Source organism: Alligator mississippiensis, chromosome 1 (genome assembly GCF_030867095.1).
Source record: "Alligator mississippiensis isolate rAllMis1 chromosome 1, rAllMis1, whole genome shotgun sequence".
Taxonomy (NCBI): Eukaryota; Metazoa; Chordata; order Crocodylia; family Alligatoridae; genus Alligator; species Alligator mississippiensis.
The window spans coordinates 458,834,629-458,856,695 of NC_081824.1; the positions used below are offsets into that span (position 1 = coordinate 458,834,629).

General features: G+C 45.7%; 1 protein-coding gene across 1 annotated transcript in view; it reads left to right on the forward strand.

Annotated features, from left to right (window-relative positions):
• ME3 (malic enzyme 3) overlaps window positions 1-22,067 on the forward strand; it is a 176,920-nt gene that overhangs the window by 97,809 nt on the left and 57,044 nt on the right. Inside the window, exons 4-5 of the mRNA XM_006258999.4 lie at window positions 11,645-11,720; window positions 20,489-20,650. Of these exons, the coding sequence (XP_006259061.4) occupies window positions 11,645-11,720; window positions 20,489-20,650 (238 nt within the window). The remainder of the gene's footprint in view (window positions 1-11,644; window positions 11,721-20,488; window positions 20,651-22,067) is intronic.

Consider the following 22,067-nt stretch of genomic DNA (forward strand, 5'->3'; position numbering starts at 1 on the left):
TTAATAGTTAAAATCGATGAAGTCTTCTTGTTAAAATGAGCTGTAAGCAGCACCAGTTGCTTTCCTCTGCAGTGCTTAATCCTGGAAAACCGGTACACTTTTTTTCTTCCTTTAATCCTCCAGTTGCTGAAGTACTGCCAGGTTTCTGTCATGGTGTTTGGTCTAGGACTGAGTTTCTGGAAAGGCAGAAAAAGTTGAAGAATGAGACCAGACTGCCACACGCCAAGCTCTTGAACCTGTAGTTTTCTACCCGTCAAGCCTGGGCAGCATAGAACAACTCTAGACTTGAAATGCACACAAATTGCTGGTGGATTCCTCAACCTCTTCTGCCCTGCCTGAAGAATACCTTTTACCCATCTCCTCCTATACATGTACACAGTGTTAACAGATGATTGACATCTAGTCTCATTCCCCAACCCCTGCCCCAAATGTCAGCACTAGTCAGCCCATGGGAGCTGCAGTAGTTCAGAATGGGTAGAGATCAGGGCCTCACATCATCAGAATTGCACTGATTTTAACCACACATGCTGATGGTTCGGTGCTCCATGGCTAAATCCTCACGTGGCCTTTTGAAATGAAGGGTCTCAACTTCAGTTATTGCTGAAAACCAACGCTGGAAAAGATCCTTCCACTAACACTTGAAATCCAGGAGGGACCCTTTGTTGAATTATTATGATGCAATACATCCACTGGGATTGGCAAAGAATTTATGACAGCACTTGGGTTAAAGCCCCACTGAATGATTGTAAAGATGCCAAAAACAGCCTGCCCATAGGAGCGATCAGGGCCCTATCTCTGAGACAAGCCAACAGTGATACGTCTGTTCATCCTTTCTTCATCCTGCAAGTTAGAGCTCAAATAGCTCTTTTGAAGCACTCCCTTCCTCCCTCAACAATTTCACACTTACGCCTAATTGCCTTGTCCAGCAGTTGGCACCCTTGTCTTCAGCCAGAAGTTAACCCCACACCCTCCTTGCATGCCACTCTGAACCCCTTCCTCTATCCGATCTACTGCTCTGCTTTCTGCCCTATTTGCTGCCAGTTGTACTTGCCCTTCCCAATCTGCCATATGGCATATACAAAAGCTGCCCATGCCACTTGTTTCACATGTCCTGCAGGTTCATCACCCCTGCATTAGTAAATGATTAGGATATTTTAAAAAGCCTGGGTAACCATTACGTGCCAAACTATGAATTGAACCAAAAAAACCTCTGACTTAGGCCCTAATCCTACCATATCTTCTTCATGGATGGACCCCTAGCACTCACCAACAGCCACAAAGTAGTAAATGGGGCTCCCTGCCAATGCAGGGGGTGGGCACATACCACTGCACTTGGAGCACTGGGGCCTCTCTCAGAAATATTTGCTCTCGACTGATGTGTATCTGACCTTTTCCTAAATGGTCTTTACTATTCACAAACCATATTTTTAAAATCTCTACCCCCCCCCCCCTCCGTGTTCTTTAGCTGCTTCCTGAAGGCTAATTATTTTCACTCCCTGAGGATCCTTTATGTATGAGCATATGGATTTTTCTTTTTGCTGTAATTGTGCTTTGAAACCTGCATCTTTTAGCTTCCATATTAAATTCTGGTTTTCCTATCTAAAATACATGATGACAGCTTTAGGAATGTGTACATGACTAATGAAGGTGGCCCTGTTCCCTCTTTGACTCTGTTCATTTAATAATACAGCTCACTGTGTATTAAGATGTAAGCATTGTCCTGTAAATGTCTCCATACATTACATGAATGATCACTGTAGCTTTGTATTATATTATTTATTTTCCATCCATACCCACAAGACCTATTCTGTTTCCTACAATTTAATAAAAAAAGAAATCCTATACCTCTACCAGAAACTCTTTAAATCTGCTGGTAAACACATTTATAAAAATAGCTGATGAGTCACCATGGAAATTTTGTCCAATATGAAGATTAATTACGCCGTGTTTAGACAAATCACTGCATATTGAAACACACTTTCTCTCCAAAAACTATAGCCCCAAGGCATTTATCAGCTCAAGCTTACCCAAAAGGGCCAAACCATTTTAAAGTTTGTTTTGTGATTTTGAAGCATCTAATCCTGTTATGGCTGTGATTATGAATGGGTACTCCTAACAATCAGTGGTGTGGTTGGTGGAGAAGGCTTTGGAGACACAGACTGTCTAACCTGCCAGTTTTATATTTGATTTCAGAGACATAAACATATAGGACCAGCCCTGGGCTGTGTTATAGCTATTTGCACTATATCACCAGGATCAAGTAACCCTAAATCCTCCAATGGATGAAGGGAGGGATCCTCCAATGTGATGAAGATAGCATAGGAGTGATGATACCAGCCCCTTCTCTGTGTCCCACACACAAAGCATGGCTGGGGCCCCTGCTCGTCACCAGCAGTTCTGTGGGTGCCTTGGTTGGTGTACGGTTAGCCCAGAGTTGGAAGAGTGTAAAGTGGCATAAAGTAACTGCTGCTTCCTGTTGCAGAGCTGTACTGTGATCTTTCACATGTAACAGGGGATGTGACCCTTTTTTTAAGCAGTGGCTTTCCACAGACTTCTTACTTCCTCTGAGTAAAATCCTGGCTCCATTGAAGTCAAAACTTCTATTGACTTAATTGGGGCTGGGATTTCACCGTCTGTTTGATTTTTCAAGCTGTGAGTGGAGAGACTGGCCTGTTGCGCCTCACTATTTTGATCTGATGAATTGACTTCCCCTGTTGGACAGTAGCACCAAGTTGTGACTTAGGTCAGCCTGTTCTTAGCCAAAACTGGTTAGGTGTATTTGTCACCTTTAATGAGTAGCCTCCTACCTCCTTATGTTCAGTTAGCTATCCTTGAATAGTCAGTTTTCCACTACAGCACCAATACTGAGCACCAATCCAGTATTGAAAAACAAAAAAGCAAAAGAAAGCAGAATTGTGATGTTTCATTGCTGGGATCATAGTCCTGCTAATTGCTGCCTTTAGGGAAAATGGCATATTTATGGGGAACTCTATTACTGTCAGTGAGGGCTCCCTCCCATTCAAGTTCTGCATACACATGTGTCTTCAAGCTCAGGGGCCCAAAGTTATAGTTGTATTTATGTGGAGTTACATAGCTTGCAGGATAGCAGACAAACAGCCACAGTATCTCTGTTTTGTCTGTTCTCTGTAATTCAGTAGGTAACCTGCTTGGTGAATCACCTTGGCCAGGGATGCAAACCTATGGCTCACAGGCTGGATTCAGCTCACAGAAATCTGATTCACCCTACAAAGGTCTGATCCAGGCCAAAGGGTTTGGTGGCACAGAGCTGCATCATGCTGCCCATCCCTTCCATAGTGCTTTCCTTCACTGCAGAACATGCTTCTCTGCCACATCTGCTCTTATCCTCTCTGCAGAAGGGTTGGAGATCAGCCATGAGGGTAAGCTCAGGCAGCTAGTCAGTCTTGCGGGGTGGAGACTTGTGTGACAGGGGCCCAGGTTGCAAAGGTTGGCCCATGTTGTCATGCCCATGCACTGACCTGGGCAGGACTCACCTTGACTTTTTCATTTTCTGCCAGCTAGATAGTGGTGTTTATGGCTCAGTGCCATCAGCCCTCTGTGAAACATCATGCACTTGCGTTGCTCTGTGTACAAATAATGTACATGATATACAAAGATCTCGCTCTCTCTGATTTGAACATTGGCTTTTTCACTGAGTTAAGAATATTACTTCCAAGGGGCTTATTACACTCTGTTACATGCTGTGGATATGTATGTCCCCCTATCACCATGATACCAGGCTTCTTTTCTACATTGTTTTGAGATAGGGGAGTGCTATTAGCCCCGTTCTACAGATGGGAAGCTCGGGCACCTAAACCACGTGGCACCTAACCATGTGGTTACCCTGAAGATGGATACATCAAACACAGAAGCTTAGGCACTGATCAGATTGGAATTGTGTTTGTGTGTATTGTGAGAAACAGCAGAAAGACTAAAACAGAGAGAAGGCAGAAAGGAAACACAAAGTACAGCCACAAAAGCACTTGACTGTCAAAGAAAGAAAGTTGAATGCAATAGTGTAACATAAGGGAGTGAGCAGGGCAGCAGCCCTGGGTGCTGCCATTGGAGGGGGTTGCAAAAATGGCAGCCAGTGCTGCTATGTGCCCCACTAATGGCAAGGGCATAAGGCTGCCCTGTTATACCTCACAGTGAGGGAGTAGCTTCTGGTTTAAAGTTGCCTGAAGAGGGCTTGAAGCTATGAACAGAGAGACTGTCTCTTGTGGCTTGATTCCTCCTGTGTTCAGGGAAGGAGGACTTTGTAAATGGCACTGAATCAAAGACACTCAACTCCATCACCAATTCTTCCTAATGAAAGCTACCTGGCTAACTGCACAAGTTGCAAAGTAAGTAACAGCACTCAGTCTTTGGAACAATAGCATCCCATTAAACAAGAACATTTGTATTTGAAAACATCTGATAAATTTTGCAACTTACTTCCAGGAGGCCTACAAGAAGAGAACCTCTCCAAACATCACTCTAGAAAACATGAGCAATGTCTGTTGTTCCCTCCTCTGTGCTTCCAGTACACCCTGCCTTTTGGTTTGGTTTGGTTTTGTTGGAGACTAAGCTGTTGAGGGTGAAGATTTCATTTTGGGGTTTTTTTCAGTGCTAAGGACATTGTCATAGTTTAAAAAATGTTAAGTGACAGCAAAATTTTTCAGTTGGCCCACGTGATAAGTAACTGAAAGCAGGTGGAAATATTTGGCATCATAGTTTGTTTAAAAAGCAGGTTCCTGAATGGAATCAAAAGGAGAACACCAACAAGGGGGCGACAGGAGAAGCCGGGTGCCTCTGAGATGTAGATGAAAAATGTTCTTCTCGGGTGTGTGGACAAGATGGAAATAGACTCTGCAGCCATAGGGGATAAGGCTGAAATCGCTGGCCTCAAACTGCAGCGGAGGAAATTTAGTTTGGGGACTAAGAGCAACTTCGTCACTATGAAGTAGTTAAACACTGGAACAGGCTACCCAGGGAAGTTGTGGGATCTCCATCCGTGGATATTTGACTAGATGCTTTAGTCAGGGATGGTCTTAACTTGAACAGGGACCGTGCTAGATGACCTCATGAGGATCCTTTCCAGCCCTGTGATCTCCAATTTAGAGTTTCACTGAGTGGAGAATATTACTTCCAAGAGTCTTGTTATACTCTGTTACATGCTGTGGATATGTATGTCCCCCTATCACCATGATACCAGGCTTCTTTTCTACATTGTTTTGAGATAGAAGAGTGCTATTAATCCCATTTTACAGATGGGAAGCTTGGACACAGACTGCCTTCTGTGTTAAGGATGCAGATAGACACCTAACTGTTTTCTGAAATCCAGCTAGGGTCCTATCTGCCTCTTTAGCACATCAAACTCTTTAAAAACCTGGCCTCATATGACTTGTCCAAAGGCATGGACTTGAACTCAGACTTGTCACCTGTCCTAAGCTGGTGCCCATGCTACTGGACCAGTAAGTACCCTAACTTATATTGTTAAGCCTCATTTGGTTACACACCTTGTTGAAGCTGATGAGTGTGACAGCTGTCTTTTATCATAGATAAATGCAAGTAAGCCATTAAGAGGAGTGAAACCCAAACCAGCAAGGCTTGAGTAGTACCTAAACCAGGTGGCACAAGGGGTTACCCTGAAGATAGATACATCAAGCACAGAAGCTTAGGCACTGATCAGATTGGAATTGTGTTTGTCTGGGCATTGGACAATTGGACAACTGGGTCTCAGTATTGTCTGGGTATTAAGGACCTGAAGCACAAAGAGACTAAGGAAATTACATAAGGACACACAGGAAGTCTGTGGGAGAAATAAATCTGAAACCTAGGTCTCCTGTCTCCCACTCCATAAGACGGCATGTGGAAGAGCTGAGACGCATGGCCTAGACCTGCTCAAATCAAGTGCACATTTCAGTGACTGTGAAGGAGCAGAATCTATTAACAATGCCATAATTTATTGCCCTGAAACCCATTCACAATTGAAAATTGGAGCCATGCCTACACAACATTAAGGTCTATAGGCTGTACAGGAGGGATAGAACGGGGAGGAAAGGCGGAGGTGTGGCGCTCTATGTCAAAGAACAATTCACATCCTCAGCGAGCAGCACTGGGTCAGAGGAGGGGCACAATGAAGTGCTCTGGGTCAGAATACACGGGGGTCGAGGGGAAAGGGACTTAACAGTGGGGATCTACTACAGACCACCCAACCAGGGAGAAGAGCTGGGAATTCTCAGGTCAGCTCGTGGAGGCAGTTAAGTCAAGGGATGTGGTCATCATAGGTGACCTAAACTATCCGGACATTTGCTGGGAAGAGCAGTCAGCCAGGTTTGACTGCTCATGTAGGTTCCTAGCTGGGATACAGGACCTCCTTCTAACCCAGGAGGTGCACAGTCCCACCAGGGGAAATGCCTTGTTAGACCTGGTCATGGCCACAAGCGACAACCTGGTGAGGGGACTGTGGGTGCTCGACCACCTGGCGATAGCGATCATCGCCTACTGGAATTCACCATCCAGCGCAAGGTGGCAAAGGCCTGCAGCAAGGCAGCAGCCCTGGACTTCAGGATGGCGGATTTCAATGAGCTAAGCAAACGGGGGGGGGGGCGCCACTGAGGTCCTGGAGAGTTGGGGAGTTGGGAGTCCAAGAAGAGGCCACTATAGGCCAGTCAGTCTCACCTCCATCCTTGATAAAGTCTTTGAAAAAATTATCAAGGCTCACATTTGTGAGAGCCCAGCAGGGCAAATTATGCCGAGGGGAAACCAGCACGGGTTTGTGGCGGGCAGATCGTGCCCGACCAATCTAGTCTCTTTCTATGACCAGGTTACGAAACACCTGGACACAGGAGGAGGGGTGGATGTCGTATACTTAGACTTCAGGAAGGCCTTAGATACGGTATCCCACCCCATACTAGTGAACAAGTTAAGAGGCTGTGACGTGGATGACTACACAGTCCGGTGGGTGGCGAATTGGCTAGAGGGTCGCACCCAGAGAGTCGTGGTGGATGGGTCGGTCTCTACCTGGAAGGGTGTGGGCAGTGGGGTCCCACAGGGCTCGGTCCTTGGACCGACACTCTTTAATGTCTTCATCAGTGACTTGGACGAGGGAGTGAAGTGTACTCTGTCCAAGTTTGCAGATGACACACAGCTATGGGGAGATGTGGACACGCCAGAGGGCAGGGAACAGCTGCAGGCAGACCTGGATAGGTTGGACAAGTGGGCAGAAAACAACAGGATGCAGTTCAATAAGGAGAAATGCAAAGTGCTGCACCTAGGGAGGAAAAATGTCCAGCACACCTACAGCCTAGAGAATGACCTGCTGGGTGGCACAGAGGTGGAAAGGGATCTTGGAGTCCTAGTGGACTCCAAGATGAACATGAGTCGGCAGTGTGACGAAGCCATCAGAAAAGCTAACGGCACTTTATCGTGCATCAGCAGATGCATGACGAATAGATCCAAAGAGGTGATACTTCCCCTCTATCGGGCACTGGTCAGACCGCAGTTGGAGTACTGCGTGCAATTCTGGGCGCCGCAATTCAAGAGGGATGCGGATAACCTGGAGAGGGTCCAGAGAAGGGCCACTCGTATGGTTAAGGGCCTGCAGACCAAGCCCTATGAGGAAAGACTAGAGAAACTGGACCTTTTCAGCCTCCGCAAGAGAAGGTTGAGAGGTGACCTTGTGGCTGCCTATAAGTTCATCACGGGGACACAGAAGGGAATTGGTGAGTATTTATTCACCAAGGCGCCCCGGGGGTTACAAGAAACAATGGCCACAAGCTAGCAGACAGCAGATTTAGATTGGACATTAGGAAGAACTTCTTCACAGTTCAAGTGGCCAAGGTCTGGAACGGGCTCCCAAGGGAGGTGGTGCTCTCCCCTACCCTGGGGGTCTTCAAGAGGAGGTTAGATGAGCATCTAGCTGGGGTCATCTAGAACCAGCACTCTTTCCTGCTTATGCAGGAGGTCGGACTTGATGATCTATTGTGGTCCCTTCCGACCCTAACATCTATGAATCTATGAATCTATAAGAGTGGTCGTTCCTGAAGGAGACGATCCTCCAAGCCCAAAGGGTGGCAATCCCAACACAAATCAAAGTGGGCAAGAGTGCTCAAAAGCCCCCAAGGCTCACCAGAAGCATCCACAGACATCTCACAGCTAAGAAGGAGGCATACACCCAATGGAAGGGAGGGGCCATCACCAAGGAGGATTGTACCTCCATTGCATGGGATTGTAGCGGAGCTGTTAGGAAAGCTAAGGCGGAGATGGAACTGGGACTAGTGACCTGGATCAAGGATAACAAGAAGTCCTTTTTTAAATACATAGGGGGTAAAAAGAAGGTACCGGGTAACTTGGGGCCTCTGCAGGACACGCTTGGAAATCTGGTGGTCTCACCAGATGACAAAACTAGCCTATTTAACAATTTCTTTTCCTCCGTTTTTCTGAGCAGGGAACAGGTCATGGCTTTACGAGCACTAGTGGTGCTCTGGTGAGGTGCCAGAGGACTGGAAAAGGGCCAATGTGGTCCCCATTTTCAAAAAAGGGAGGAAAGAGGACCCAGGAAATTATAGGCTGTTAGTCTTAGCTCGGTCCTGGGGAAGCTCTTTGAGAAAATTATCCAGGTGCACATCTGCGAGGGGCAAGCAGGGAAGTGTATGCTTAGGGGCAACCAACATGGGTTCATTCGAGGCAGGTCCTGTCAGACCAACCTGGTGGTCTTCTACGACCAGGTCACAAAATCCTTGGACTCAGGTGTTGCGGTGGATGTAGTCTTTCTGGACGTTAGGAAGGCCTTCGACACTGTCTCTCACCCCATTCTTGTTAAAAAATTAGGAGATTGTGGTGTCAATGCCTACACAGTCAGATGAGTCACTAATTGGCTAGAGGGCCACACCCAGAGAGTGGTGGTGGACGCGTCATTTTTGACCTGGAGGGATGTGGGCAGTGGGGTCCCCCAGAGCTTGGTCCTAGGGTCCACACTGTTCAACATCTTCATCAGCAACTTGGACAAGGTGGTGAAAAGCACCCTGTTCAAATTTGCAGATGACACTAAGATGTGGGAAGAAGTGGGCACGCTAGAAGGGAGGAATAGGCTGCAATTGGATCTGAACAGGTTACAGAGGTGGGTGGATGAGAATAAGATGGGGTTCAACACTGACAAGTGCAAGGTGCTGCACCTGGGGAGGAAGAGCCAGCAGCATACCTACAGGCTGGGGAACTCCCTTCTCTTCAGTGCAAAGGCAGAAAAGGACTTTAGAGTCATTACTGATTCCAAAATGAACATGGGCCAACAGTGTGGGGACGTGATCAGGAAGGCTAACTGTACCTTGTCATGCATCCACAGATGCATCACAAGCAGGTCCAAGGAGGTGATCCTCCCCCTCTATGCGGCACTGGTCAGGCTGCTGTTGAAGTACTGCGTCCAGTTCTAGGCGCCGCACTTCAGGAGGGATGTGGCCAGCATCAAGAGGGTCCAGAGGAGGGCCACCCACATGATCAGGGGGCAGCAGGCCAGGCCCTATGAGGGGAGGCTACGGGACCTGAACCTGTTCAGCCTTCACAAGAGAAGGCTGAGAGGGGATCTGGTGGCCGTCTACAAACTAGCCAAGGGGGACCAGCAGGCAATCGGAGAGTCCCTGTTCCCCCGAGCACTACTGGGAGTAACAAGGAGTAACAGCCATAAGTTGACGGAGAGTAGATTCAGGCTGGATATCAGGAGGCACTACTTCACAGTCAGGGCGGCTAGGATCTGGAACCAACTTCCAAGGGAAGTAGTGCTGGCTCCTTCCCTAGGGGTCTTCAGAAGGAGACTGGATAATCACCTAGCCAGGGTCATTTGACTCCAGCACTCTTTCCTGCCTGTGGCGGGGGGGTGGACTTGATGATCTGCTCAGGTCCTTTCCGACCCTACCAACTATGAAACATATTACCTCCCATGAAGTTAACACATCATCACATATTAAGTTTTTGGTTACCTGGGGGTAACAGTGCAGTTTGTATATCCTAACTTGATTTGATTAAGGGCAGTTTATTTCTAATGAGCCTTATTTCCTATGATTATGTTTGCCCCCTTGCTGCGTGTTTGGCCTCTTGCTAACTGCGTACATATTTGCGGGGGTAAGGATGTGCATGGCATCATAGCAAAATGTGTGTGGAATGTCAAATTATTTGTTGAATATAAGCTATTGAAACAGCATACGCAGTGTGCCTGAAGTGGTTTTTTAATTAATTTGCTTTCATTAAGTGCCAGATTTCCTAAGCCAAGCATTGTCTAGTTACATTTTATCTTTCATAAAGCAAAACATCTAAAACTGTAATCGAAAGAGGAACAGAAAAGTCATATCCAACATACAAATCTTTTGCTTATGCTGGATTCTTTCCTTTAAAGCACAAGGCAGGTCAGGGTAACACCTTATAGACTAATCCATGCAGAGTGTCTTTAAGGTGTCACCTTGCCCTGCCTTCTGCCTAACTTCTGCCTAACATGGCTAACCACCCTCTTTTTCTTTAGGCAAGCCTGTTTTTTTCTGCAGTTCAGATACTGTTTGTATGAAGCTGGTTGTCATGAATGAGTTGTGGCTGTTCCCAGTGTAGTGACACTATTAGTGACTCTCTGTACCGTGGTAATTGCATTTCTGCTCTGAAAAGTGTCACTGGCAAAAAATGACACAACTTTGCACATTTTCTCCAGCTCCCTTTATGCATTCAGGGTCCCATCTGCTGTCATTAAAAATAAACTTTAATCCTGTAAAATCTCTGTGGTTTTGAAAGAGCACTGGAAGCTACTCCGGCATGTGCGGGTCATTGACAGAGCTGTTTGCTGAGCTCTGCTTACAGGGCTGGTAAACAACACCTGTGCAAACCCATTTAAGAAATTTGATGCTAAATTTGTTTCATACTACCCCCAGATTAGGCTCCTAGGTTCTGATACAGAAGAAAAAATTAAGATCAGCCTTACAAAGCTTCATTCTTAAGTGTCTACCCACCTAGAGGAATCCACAATTCAAAGTGAGATGCCTAGGTTTCCTGTGCAATGCAAGGGGAAAGTTAGACTTATTGGAATGGGATCCACAGAATGCAGCAAGCTGAACAAAAAAACACCTCATCTGACCAGGAGGAAATGCTGGAGAGAGGGGCGAGGCACGGGTACCTCACTTTCAGCTAGAGGGCTGCACCTTCCCCCACTCAGTGTTCATTTCCACGAACGCTCTCTTAGAATTAGGTACCTAAGCCAGGACAGTCTATAATATGGCAGATCCTGTGCCCAAACTAACGAGCATTTTAAATAGGTTAAGCAGCTGATTAGGTTCTGTCACACAGTTGGTATTCTAGAAAGACAGAGAGAGTTGGTATCAACTAATACTGTGGGGCATTTTTTCCGTGCCAATAAGCAAAGCCATAGTCAGGCATTTTGGCACCCAGTGTAGGTCCTGTGCAGAGTGCCCCCCCTGCGTACTACCATATAACAATACTTCCATTTGATTCGGCATGCCCTGTGTGAAGGCACCCAGTGCCAGTGAACTGCTGGCATGGCCTTTGCTACAGTACTACCAGGAAGCCTCTTCATGCTACAGGTTTAGTAAATCATCCACTACATAGTCTCCTATTTTCTTACAACTGGTTTGCTTTTGTTTTCGTTCCACAGTGGGCTGTTTATCACCATTCATGACAAAGGCCATATTGCAGCCATGCTCAACTCCTGGCCAGAAGAAGATATAAAGGTATGTTTCACTTCTTCTTTTACAGTTGGGTAAATAATAGCATGTGTAACAATGGTCATGTCTACACATCGCCCTACAGTGACGTAGCGACGCGCTACATCGCCATATGGCAGGCTACAATGACGTAGCAACCACATGGGTCTACATATGATCGCCAGCTACAACGCTGTAGTGGCGTGCTCCCCCGGTGAGCACATGTAGACCCAGGCGTGCTTCCCCCCAGTATCGCATACAGCTACAGTCACATAGTGACGAAATCTAACCATGCTCTGTGCACACAGCGCAGTAACCATCTGTACTGTGCCATGCTTTAGTACTTCCAAAAGGGCAGTACTTCCAAAAGGAAGTACTAAAGCATGGTGCCGTAGCAGCGTCACTGGACAGCGCCATGTAGAGACATGTCCAATGGGAAGTAAGCACTGAATACGGATTTTAGTGCCAAATTTTCTTGAGTTAATTTAGAGATTTATTCTCTGTTTGGAATTCACATATTCACCAGAGTTTCTTTCTCTGTGTTGCTTGGAGCCACACACTCTGTCATGGACTTAGCAAACAGTGCAGTTGTATTTCTTTTTATCTCCAAACCTGCAAAATAAAATATTTAGCCCATTATAAATCATTGGATTCTCCTACAAAGATCCCAGGGGTTTTCCACTTATGAAACAAACTTAACTGCTCTTTCCTGTCCCTGAGCTTAGCTTTAAGACACACAAACATCTTTTTTTAGATTTTCCCTTTGCCAGCAAGAAATTCTCATGGGTCCTCTTCCCTATATGCCCACTTGTTCTTTGTGGAGCAGTAAGACATATTTAGGACTTTGCATATACCTACTGGAGATGATAGTACCTTTCTAACTGATGAGCTGTGTTTCCATTATTTTTCATTCCACATCCCTGTGTCTCTGTACAGTAGCCCTTTGAAAGCACGAGTTAAGATACATTCTCTGGCCCAAAGAATCCAGTTAGAGGACCAGATTCTGCACACATTTGCTTGGGTTTGCCACTTCACTCACAGATGTATTTCCACTGAGGTTAGTGGGACTTTTCTAATAGGAAGTGGAGATGTGGTAGGAAATGTTTGCAGGGTTGGGCCCTTGAGCAGTACCTAAGACATGGGGTTGATGTCTTATGTACATCACATGTATGTACCAAAGGTTTTGTTATATCTGAAAGACGGCTCAGAATATATAGTGTCATTGTTGTTGACTAGTCTGTAAGTCTCCTTCACAATTCCTGAGGAGTCACACAGTGCCTGGAGCACTTTCAGCTTCTAAATATCAGATTTTATATTCCACAGCCCAAAAAAGTGCTTATACTCCACCCAGCAACCTCTCATTTTAAGTTCTCTCCAATAAAGCTTGAGGCCAGGATAAAGCCTTGGCACTGAATTAAGACAGAAATAAATGTAGGGCATGCAGATAACCACCTTCCACTAGTTTGGATCTGTTTGTGCCTCTTACTGCTTCTTTGTGGGCCTCTATGGACTCAGCTTCAGTCTCATATCTTCCAGATGTTTCTTCCAGGTCAGTCCACAAAAAGTTGCTGAAAGCTGAAATCTTATGAGTATTTTCCATTCCCCAGAATAATCCAACAGAATTTAAGAGGTTTCCAAAAGAAAAGTCAATATGTTCCTCTAATGTCAAATTTTGAATTGGAGCAAACAAAGGAAAACTAAATATCTTGCCTTTCTGTAGGCTTTCTGCCCAAGAATTTCAACATTTTCCATTTGTCCAAAAATCTCAACATTCCTTTGTGGCTGCTAGATGTGTTTTTTCAGATGGGGAAACTGGCATAGAGGCTGGAGACAGACATTCAAAAAGCCTAAGCCTGAATTGAGTCAACCTTTGCAGGTTAGTCTAGCCTGGCTAGGCTAAACCAGTTTGTAATTACACTGGCATTCTCTCTGGACTGAGGAGATTTAGGCACATGCCTGCAGTGCCTCAGGCTAGAAGCCAGGGGGCATTAGAACAGCCCTGCCTTCCCTTCAAGTGCTGACCTGAGCGGGGAGGGAGGGTGGCGCTGTCCAAGTCTGGGCAGGATCTCTGCATCCCAGGCTTTTCCTTGCTGGCTGCTCAAGGAGCAGGAGAGTTGCCAGACCCCAGCCCTGGACTAGCACTCTGAAGCAAGGTGGGGAGGGGTGGGCTGTGCATGCATCTGTTGATGATACAGAGCTTCTCAATCTGCCTCCCTGCTTCTTTATACAGTCTGCAGCAAACTGACAGGCAAGCAGCAGCAGGGGGCTGATAACAGTGTTTGTCACCCCATCCGCAAAACAATAGCCTCTCTCCATTATTTCAAGCTCTTCTTAAACAGCTTCCAAGTTACAGCTGACCTGGTGATTAGCTCCAAAAAACCCTAAGTGGTCACTGTTTTGTCTGCCAGTCCCAGTGAAACTGGAGACACACACACAGACACCTCTCAGCATTAGCTAGCATACCATGTGCCTAGGGTCCATGGGGCTGGGGCCCATGCTGTGGGAGGTGGGAGGGAGAAAGGGGGTGTTCCTTGCTTAAGCAGCAAGTAGCAAGAGGGGTTGGGGCACAGAGAAGCCAAGCAGACCCTGTTGTACCTGCAGTCTCTGCCAGAGCTCTGGCCAGGGAGCAGGGGGGTAGGACCAGCCCTGCTGTGGAGCAGAGAGCCCCGCCCAGCCCAGAGAGCATGCTGGGATGCTGAGGGAGTCTGATTTAACTGAAACCAGAGAAGGGTCTAAGACAGAGATTGCATAAACCAGTTTGAACCAAATCAGTTAAGTCTGATACTACATTCAACCAGGTTTATCTGAAACCAGTTTTAGCCATTTTCAAACTAGTTTATGTGCACTGAACATCTGTTCTGTTACAGATTTAAACCAGTTTCTGGTCACTTAAACTGGTTTATGTGTAATGTCTGTCCCTAGCCAGAAGACAGACTGTGAGCTGCCCAACATCACTGAGAGAGTGTGTGGCAGAGCAATCAATAGAACCCCAAAGTTTTGCTTCGTTATCCTGTAGCTGTCACAGGACTGTCCTCCTCAGCTAGAGAAGATGAGCTTTGTTTACTTGGTGTCATACAAAGAAGGACTCCACACTAGCATACCTGTTGCTCTTGTCCATATAGTTTGTCTTATTACAAAGTGCTTCACATTTTTGGGTCAAATATCTCCTTTGCAGTTCACACAGCAGAGCAAATTACCTGCAGGTTTCTGCTGCTTTTACTTTTTTCAGTCCTTGGCATCTGTGTCTAGTGGGTACAACACTCACTCTGGTTTCACAAATCTGGGATGCACAAAATTATATAACAAATTTACAAAGTGAAAAGGGAAGTTCTGCATGAGTAACAGGGTGTGGGAGTCCCTCAGCAGCCAGTTGCTGACCCCAGAAGCACTGGGGGCAAACTGGAAGTGCCACTGGGAAAACCAGAAGTGCCGCTGGCGCTTCTCAGGGCAGGCACCGGCTGGCGCACCCCACTCCCCAGCTGGCAAGGGCCAATTGCAGGGGGGGCCCTATGCATCATCTATGAAGTTCTGCATGGTTTGTTGAGGACACAAAACAGGATCTGTGGCTCCGGAAGATGATTTGGTTAGTTCTGACTTTTTAAACAACAATATAACAGAAATGTTATGTTGCTCGCATAAAATTTGCATTGATTTCAGTGTAAATCAAATGAGAGTGGGAGTCATATTAGAAGAGTGAGCATGCAACCAAAACAGATGGAACCATGTCCACTGAAAAGGAGCCTTACCCCACTCTGGTTAACGCTCAGCACTGGTCTACAAAGAGAGCCACAGGGGAAAATCTCCGCAAATGGTGTTGAATAAATGCATTTGCTACAGAAAAAGCACTGCTGTTTTCCCTTAATTACCATCTCGCCACTATAATGGTATTGTATACACTTGATCCAGCTGCCATATAGTGTGTGGTGGGTCTACAGCTGTGTTGTTCATTTTAATGCATTTGCTCAGAAATTTTGTTTTGGGAGGCCCTAGCTCCTAGTGACAAGAAGCTGGCAATTCTCAGCAACAAAAGAGCAAACACTGTAGGTACTTCTGGATGCCTTTCACATGATCTATATGACAGAGCACACCAGCATTTGCTAGGGAGGCAAAATGCAAATACAGGTACATTTGTCTTATGGATCTTTATCATCCTCCTTGCTCCCACTCCTCCTGTGATTATCCCTGGACTGGTTCTGTCTCATTCTTTTCTCCCTCAAGTTAACCAGTCATTTTTAACGGAGTGAAAAACAGAACAAGGTCCTGGAGAGATGTACATTGCTTCTTTTGAATAGCAATGTTTGACTATTCATCAGCAGTGAAACTAAAGCCATGTGACACAAGTATAAAACCTCCCATGGCATCTTTCTTTAATTATCTGAAATATGCTAAAAAAAATCCATAACCAAAAATCCTCCTGAACCTGAAAAATTGTCTTCCTAAGTGAGTATAGAAGTTATGTGCCCTAGCAACAATCCCACCCATCTTTCTTATTCCTCACCAAAATTAGTAAATCTATTGAGATAATGTCTAATCCTCCATTCTCTTGTTTCTTCTAAAAAGTACACGTGAGTGTATGCTCTTCAGGCATAAACTCTGCAGATCAGTAAATAAAAAGAACCTCTCCACAGACTTCTCCTTTGATAGCCAAGCCAACATTAGGTCACCCTCATGCAAATAATCCACATGATCTGGGTTTGAAGGCTTCTTGCCCTGAAATTCATGGCCAGAGATGGAAGCATTGGACTTGTCACTGTACTAACATGTTTTTTCTACATCAGGGCAGCTCTGCCATATCTTTCTGTTCTCACTGACTTTGTTTTGTCTTGGAGGAATACTGCATGCTTGGGATAAGACTGGCAAAAAAGAGAGCTAGCCTAAAGCTAGTTAACTTAGATCAAAGCTTGCTAGATCATCATAGTGTAACATAAGGTGTCTGATTTTGAAAATGTTGATCATGCTTTTATTTCTTTATCCCTTTTCTGTGAGAGATTTTGAGCATTATAAGGTTCCAAAAGATAAAAAACGACCCATCCGAGAAAGAGGCACTTGCAATCAGATGTTGAGCACTACCCTGGGAAGCAGATGGTAGTGATCACATGGGCAGGGCTGAGAGTAGCCTTGACACGTGTGTGTCAAGTGCCACAAGTCAATTAGCAATTGGTTCAGGCAAGGTAAATTAGTCCATTATAGACATAGACCCACTACATGGTTTGCTGCTAGCATCTGAAGGAGAGAGAAGACAAAAGTAAAAGAGGATAGAACAAAAATAAAATGAAGAAGAGAACCGTTTGCTGATGTCTTGAGAACAGGAGCCAAGAAAATAGGTGTCCATTCCCAGCTCTGCCACAGACTTCTGATGTGAGCTTAATCAAGTCACTTAACCTCTGCATATTTCAGTTTCCCCATCTCTGGAACAGGAGCAAGAATACTGACCCAAGATTTCTTCACTGACAAAGTTTGCGAATGCATACAACATGTTATGGAAATCTTGGCTGACAGGCACTATAAGTGAATGGAAAGTATTATTTTTATAAACACAGACATCATGATTTAAGGATCAGTTAATGTCAGTAGACCACCAGTTGGGTCAGTTCTGGGAGGGGACTTGCAATCAGTGTACAGAGACACAAGTAAAATCATATTGCATGGACTAAGGCATGTTCTGATAGCAAGCTCTGTTCAGTGAAGAGAGATACTGTATATTGAATAAGCAAAAGCATGTAGCTTTTAAATTAGGCCAACTTGAACCATCTTAACATAACCTAGCCATTCCTGTGTATGTGTAAAATGTTAGCCCACTTCAAAGATTTCTCTAGGGAGACATCTGGTAGGTGCATGTGTTAGATCAAGGGTGGAGTAAGAGGTGGAGTAGGTAGGAGATGGATCAAGTGTATACAATACCATTATAGTGGCAAGATGGTAATTAAGGGAAAACAGCAGTGCTTTTTCTGTAGCAAATGCATTTATTCAACACCATTTGGGGAGATTTTCCCCTGTGGCTCTCTTTGTAGAGCAGCGCTGAGCGTTAACCAGAGTGGGGTAAGGCTCCTTTTCAGTGGACATGGTTCCATCTGTTTTGGTTGCACGCTCACTCTTCTAATATGACTCCCACTCTCATTTGATTTACATGTGTTAGATCAAGGGTGGAGTAATCCTTTTGCCAGAAATTACTAATAATCCTTTGCCCTTTCTTTTACTTATGCCTGAGTACAGCCTGCCACTGCCACTCTAGATCTGGAGTCCTGTGCTTCTGTGCTTCCACTGGGCCTTGCTGGGATCCTGCTCATCCCCCCGCCAATCACCAGCTTGCTCCTCTGCATCCCGTCTGACCTTCCTTGCCATTCATGTCCCATCTGAGTTGCACTTGAAATCTTACTTTGTTGGACCATGTGAACCTTCGCTGCTTCCAGCCAGAGTAGGTGGTGTCTGTCTCGCCTCAGCCAGGGCAACACGTCCTCCTTGGGCTGGGTGGGTGATTGAGAGGTAGCAGAAGTTTGTGTGCTTCATCTGCATGCTCTCCTGATGCCACGTAAACCTGAAGAGCATTATCTCCAGGGTGAAGCACTTCTCATGGGGTTCAAATCCTGCAGTCCTTGTTCAGAACAAACCAGCTTTGACTCCAGTGGGAGTCCTGCGTGAGTAGGAACTGCAGGATTTGACCCTAGAGAATGACCTCTCCTTTGGCATGCAGCTCCCACATCTCCTTCAGAGCTCTTCACTCATTCCTCTTCTCCCTGCTGTCTGCACCATGCTCGTGACACTCTCCTGATGGCTGTGGACACCCTTCCCTACTTCACTGCCTCAGGTCCTTGACTCCCTTTATATTCAGAGCAGCCTCCCATTCCACTGCACCGAGTGCCTTCCCGTTCTTCAGGTGTCTTTGGAAGCCTCATCTGTAAGCCCTCCTGCTAGGAAATTTCTTCCCCCTCTGCTCATTTCACTGTTCCCACTTGAGGACTGGATTGTGGAATGGCATATTTTATACCTAGTATAATGGGCTGTTACGGGTGTTCAAAAATCATGAAATCAGATTTAAAGCCAAGATCATGGTTTATCAGACAGTCATGATCCCTGTCTTACTGTATGGATCTGAGACATGGGCAATGTACAGAAGATGCTTCGAGTCTATGGAGAAGTACCATCAACACTGCCTGCGGAAGAGCCTTTGAATCCAGTGGGAAGACAGATGCACCAACGTTAAGTGTCCTCTTGCAAGCAAACACCACAAGCATTGAGGCAATGTTAGTCCGAAAACAACTTTGCTGGGACAGCCACGTCATCCAGATGTCTGACTCCAGACTCCTGAAGCAAGTCTTATTCTCTTAGCTCAGACAAGGCATACGCTCAAGAGGAAGCACTTCAGGGACGTTCTCAAGGCCAACTTGAAAAAATGCAACATCGATATCAACTCCTGGGGGGACTATTGCCCAGGACCTCCCCAAATAGAGGAAGAGTCTGCTGCAAGAATCTCAGTACTCTGAAACGTCATGATGACAACAGGAGATGGAAAAGTGGGAGCGGCAGAAACAGTGTGTCATGAACCAAACCATAAAAACCGGAGCACCCCATGCCTTGCAGAAACACCTGCCCAAGTTGCAGTAGAACGTGTCAGTCCTGGATTGGCCTTGTCAGCCGTCTTTGGACCCACAGATAAGGGAATTCTGCAAGACGATCATCCTTGACTGAGAGGGATTGCTGATGATGGCCTACTATAGTGTCACTTACATTTATGGCACTATGAAAATATAAATACTGGGTCGTAGAGCTTGCAGTGTGTCAGTTTTGTGGTGTCACATTAGTTTTATCAGTCAGAGGCACCATCTTCTGTGGTGTTAACGTTTCTTTGCTGGAGCTACCCAAAGTTTTTTGGATCTATACAAAGGTAAATTAGGAATTGTTTATTTCTGAGGCCCTGCTTGTCTGTACTCTTTCTCTTTCCCAGTCGTTTTCTGTGTCCCTTCCCTCCTTTTTGCTTCTGGTTTTCTTGCTCTTGGTTTTGGCTTTTCTTTTTTTCCTCTTGAATTATTCACTCTCATGCCTTCCAAGTCTGTGCATCACAGTTACCCTCTGGCAGGATGTTCCCACCAGCACACACACATGCACACACATGTCCCAGCATAAGAAATTCCCTTTGGGACGATGTGCAAGGACATCAGTGCCAGAGACTTAAAACATAAGGCCAGTTCAGCTCATCACCACGCCCTTACATCCATGGATATGTCTGCCTTGCAGTGTGGAGGTGTCTGTCTTCTTCCTGCTTGTCAGCCCATTCCAGCCCAGCTCTGATCTTTCTTTCCTTCCCCTCGCCTTTTTGAATGTCTCTGTGCTTTCCTCCCCTTTTCTCTCTTTTTTCAGTCTGTTCTCACAGAGTCAATGCTGCCATTTCACTCATCCCTCACCCAACAGAAATGATACAAAAAACAGTATTACGCATTCTAGTTGGTCTCACTTTGCTCTCTGCCGTGCGCTGCTGGCTGCAAGGATCATGATCTGCTACGTCTGTACAGAGTTCTTTCCCTGTAGTGCTGTAGAAAGGAGGACAGCACATCTGTTTCTTGCATTTCTAGTGGCACAGCTGAGGAACTGTGTCTTTGCCCATGGGAATATGTGGTGGGGGAATTTAACCTTGGGTGGACTCAGAATTCCACGATCCCTTTCTATCCCAAATGTTCAGTATGGTAATAATCTTCCATCTCCAGGCTGTCACTATAAAATTGCATTGTCAGCCTTCCACTATCCATAACAGGGCTAAATAAAGCATTGGGAAAGTTATGCAACTCGTTTGATTTCTTTAGGCTGTTGTGGTGACTGATGGAGAGAGAATTTTGGGCCTAGGAGATCTGGGCAGCTACGGCATGGGAATCCCAGTGGGGAAGCTTGCCTTGTACACTGCCTGCAGTGGCGTTCACCCACAACAGTGTCTCCCTGTCCTGCTTGATGTTGGCACAGACAATGAGGTAAGACTATTGTCTTCGTGTGCATGTATGTGTATGTGAAGCTAGGTTTATGTAAAGGCCTGAGATTTGGGTCTTAGATCTGGAGTTAGAGCCAAAGACATTACAGATAAGAGCAAGGCAGTTGCCAGCTTGCACTCCCAACTGGATAGCTAAGAAACTCTAGCTCATGTTAGGAGTTCACATAAGCACTGAATATCCTCATATGCCCCGATGAAAACCCCGAGGTGGAGCTTTGCCAGCTGGAGTTGAAGGGTCAGCTCCATCTTTCAGCATGATAAGGTGAGTTAAAAGACCTCAGGCGGGCAGACACAGATTTACTTTTCCTGTGATAATTATGAGGAAATGGACACACATCTACGTCTGTATGGAGGCAATTGTATTTCAGCAAATGAAGGATCCTCACTGGGTGGTTTGGGATTAATTAAGTTCAATGTTTTGTCTGATTGCACATGATAAGAGGGCAGAAGGAATCCATCTGTTAGCAGTTTTCGCCTTATGACGCTGGCTCAGCAGAGCTGAACTGCAACCACTTAGCTGTGCCAGAATGGACATCTGTGAGGATGTGTTTTTAAAGTGAATAATCTATGGTTATTTGTTGTGGCCAGGCCTTGTCAAATACACAAGAAGCTTTTAAAATGTATTTGTTTCTTATTTGAGCATAAACAATCAAAACACATGATCCTTGGGAGAAACCTCAACGCCTCCAAACGTGCATACCAAAAGACAGAAACCTGAATCAACAGACTGGCTTTGTAGAGATGCTTAATACTCAGGGACCTCATTTGCAGTGTGTTCCCATCGCCTCTTTAAAACCCAAACCAAGTGTCCTATGCTGGGTACTCAAAAATACAGAAAACCAAATGAGTGGCTGTTACTGAAAAATCAGGTCTAAGTAATTTCTCTCAAAGCAGCAACTGGAGAGTCAGTCAAATAGACCGGAGGTTAAAACTCAGGAAGTCCTGGCTTGCAAATTTGGCCTCAAACCACTATCATGTTAAAAAAAAAACCTATTTTAAAATTATTTGTTTGTGAGTTTTATGCTGAAGTTATACATTCCAAGTCTCTTCCTTGCCTGTACTTTTCTGAGGACTTTCACATACTTTGGGAGAAATAACTTAAGGTTTTCAGAATTTGGATCGCCCAAATGGCTCGTGATAGCACACAACAGTTGCAGGGACTGGTGATAGAGTCCTTACAGCCGTGGTAAAGTGCAGTAAGCTAACCCAATTTGTGGTGTCAATGCCACACTACTTAATGTTCACTGTGGGGGTGTCTGGATGCACTGAATGCACACCTTGCGGGGGTTATTTGACCCCAGCAGTCTTTCCTGCCCAGAGCAGGGGGGCTGGACCCAATGATCTCATGAGGTCCCTTCCAGCCCTAAATGTCTGTGAATCTGTGAACACAAACGTGTGTT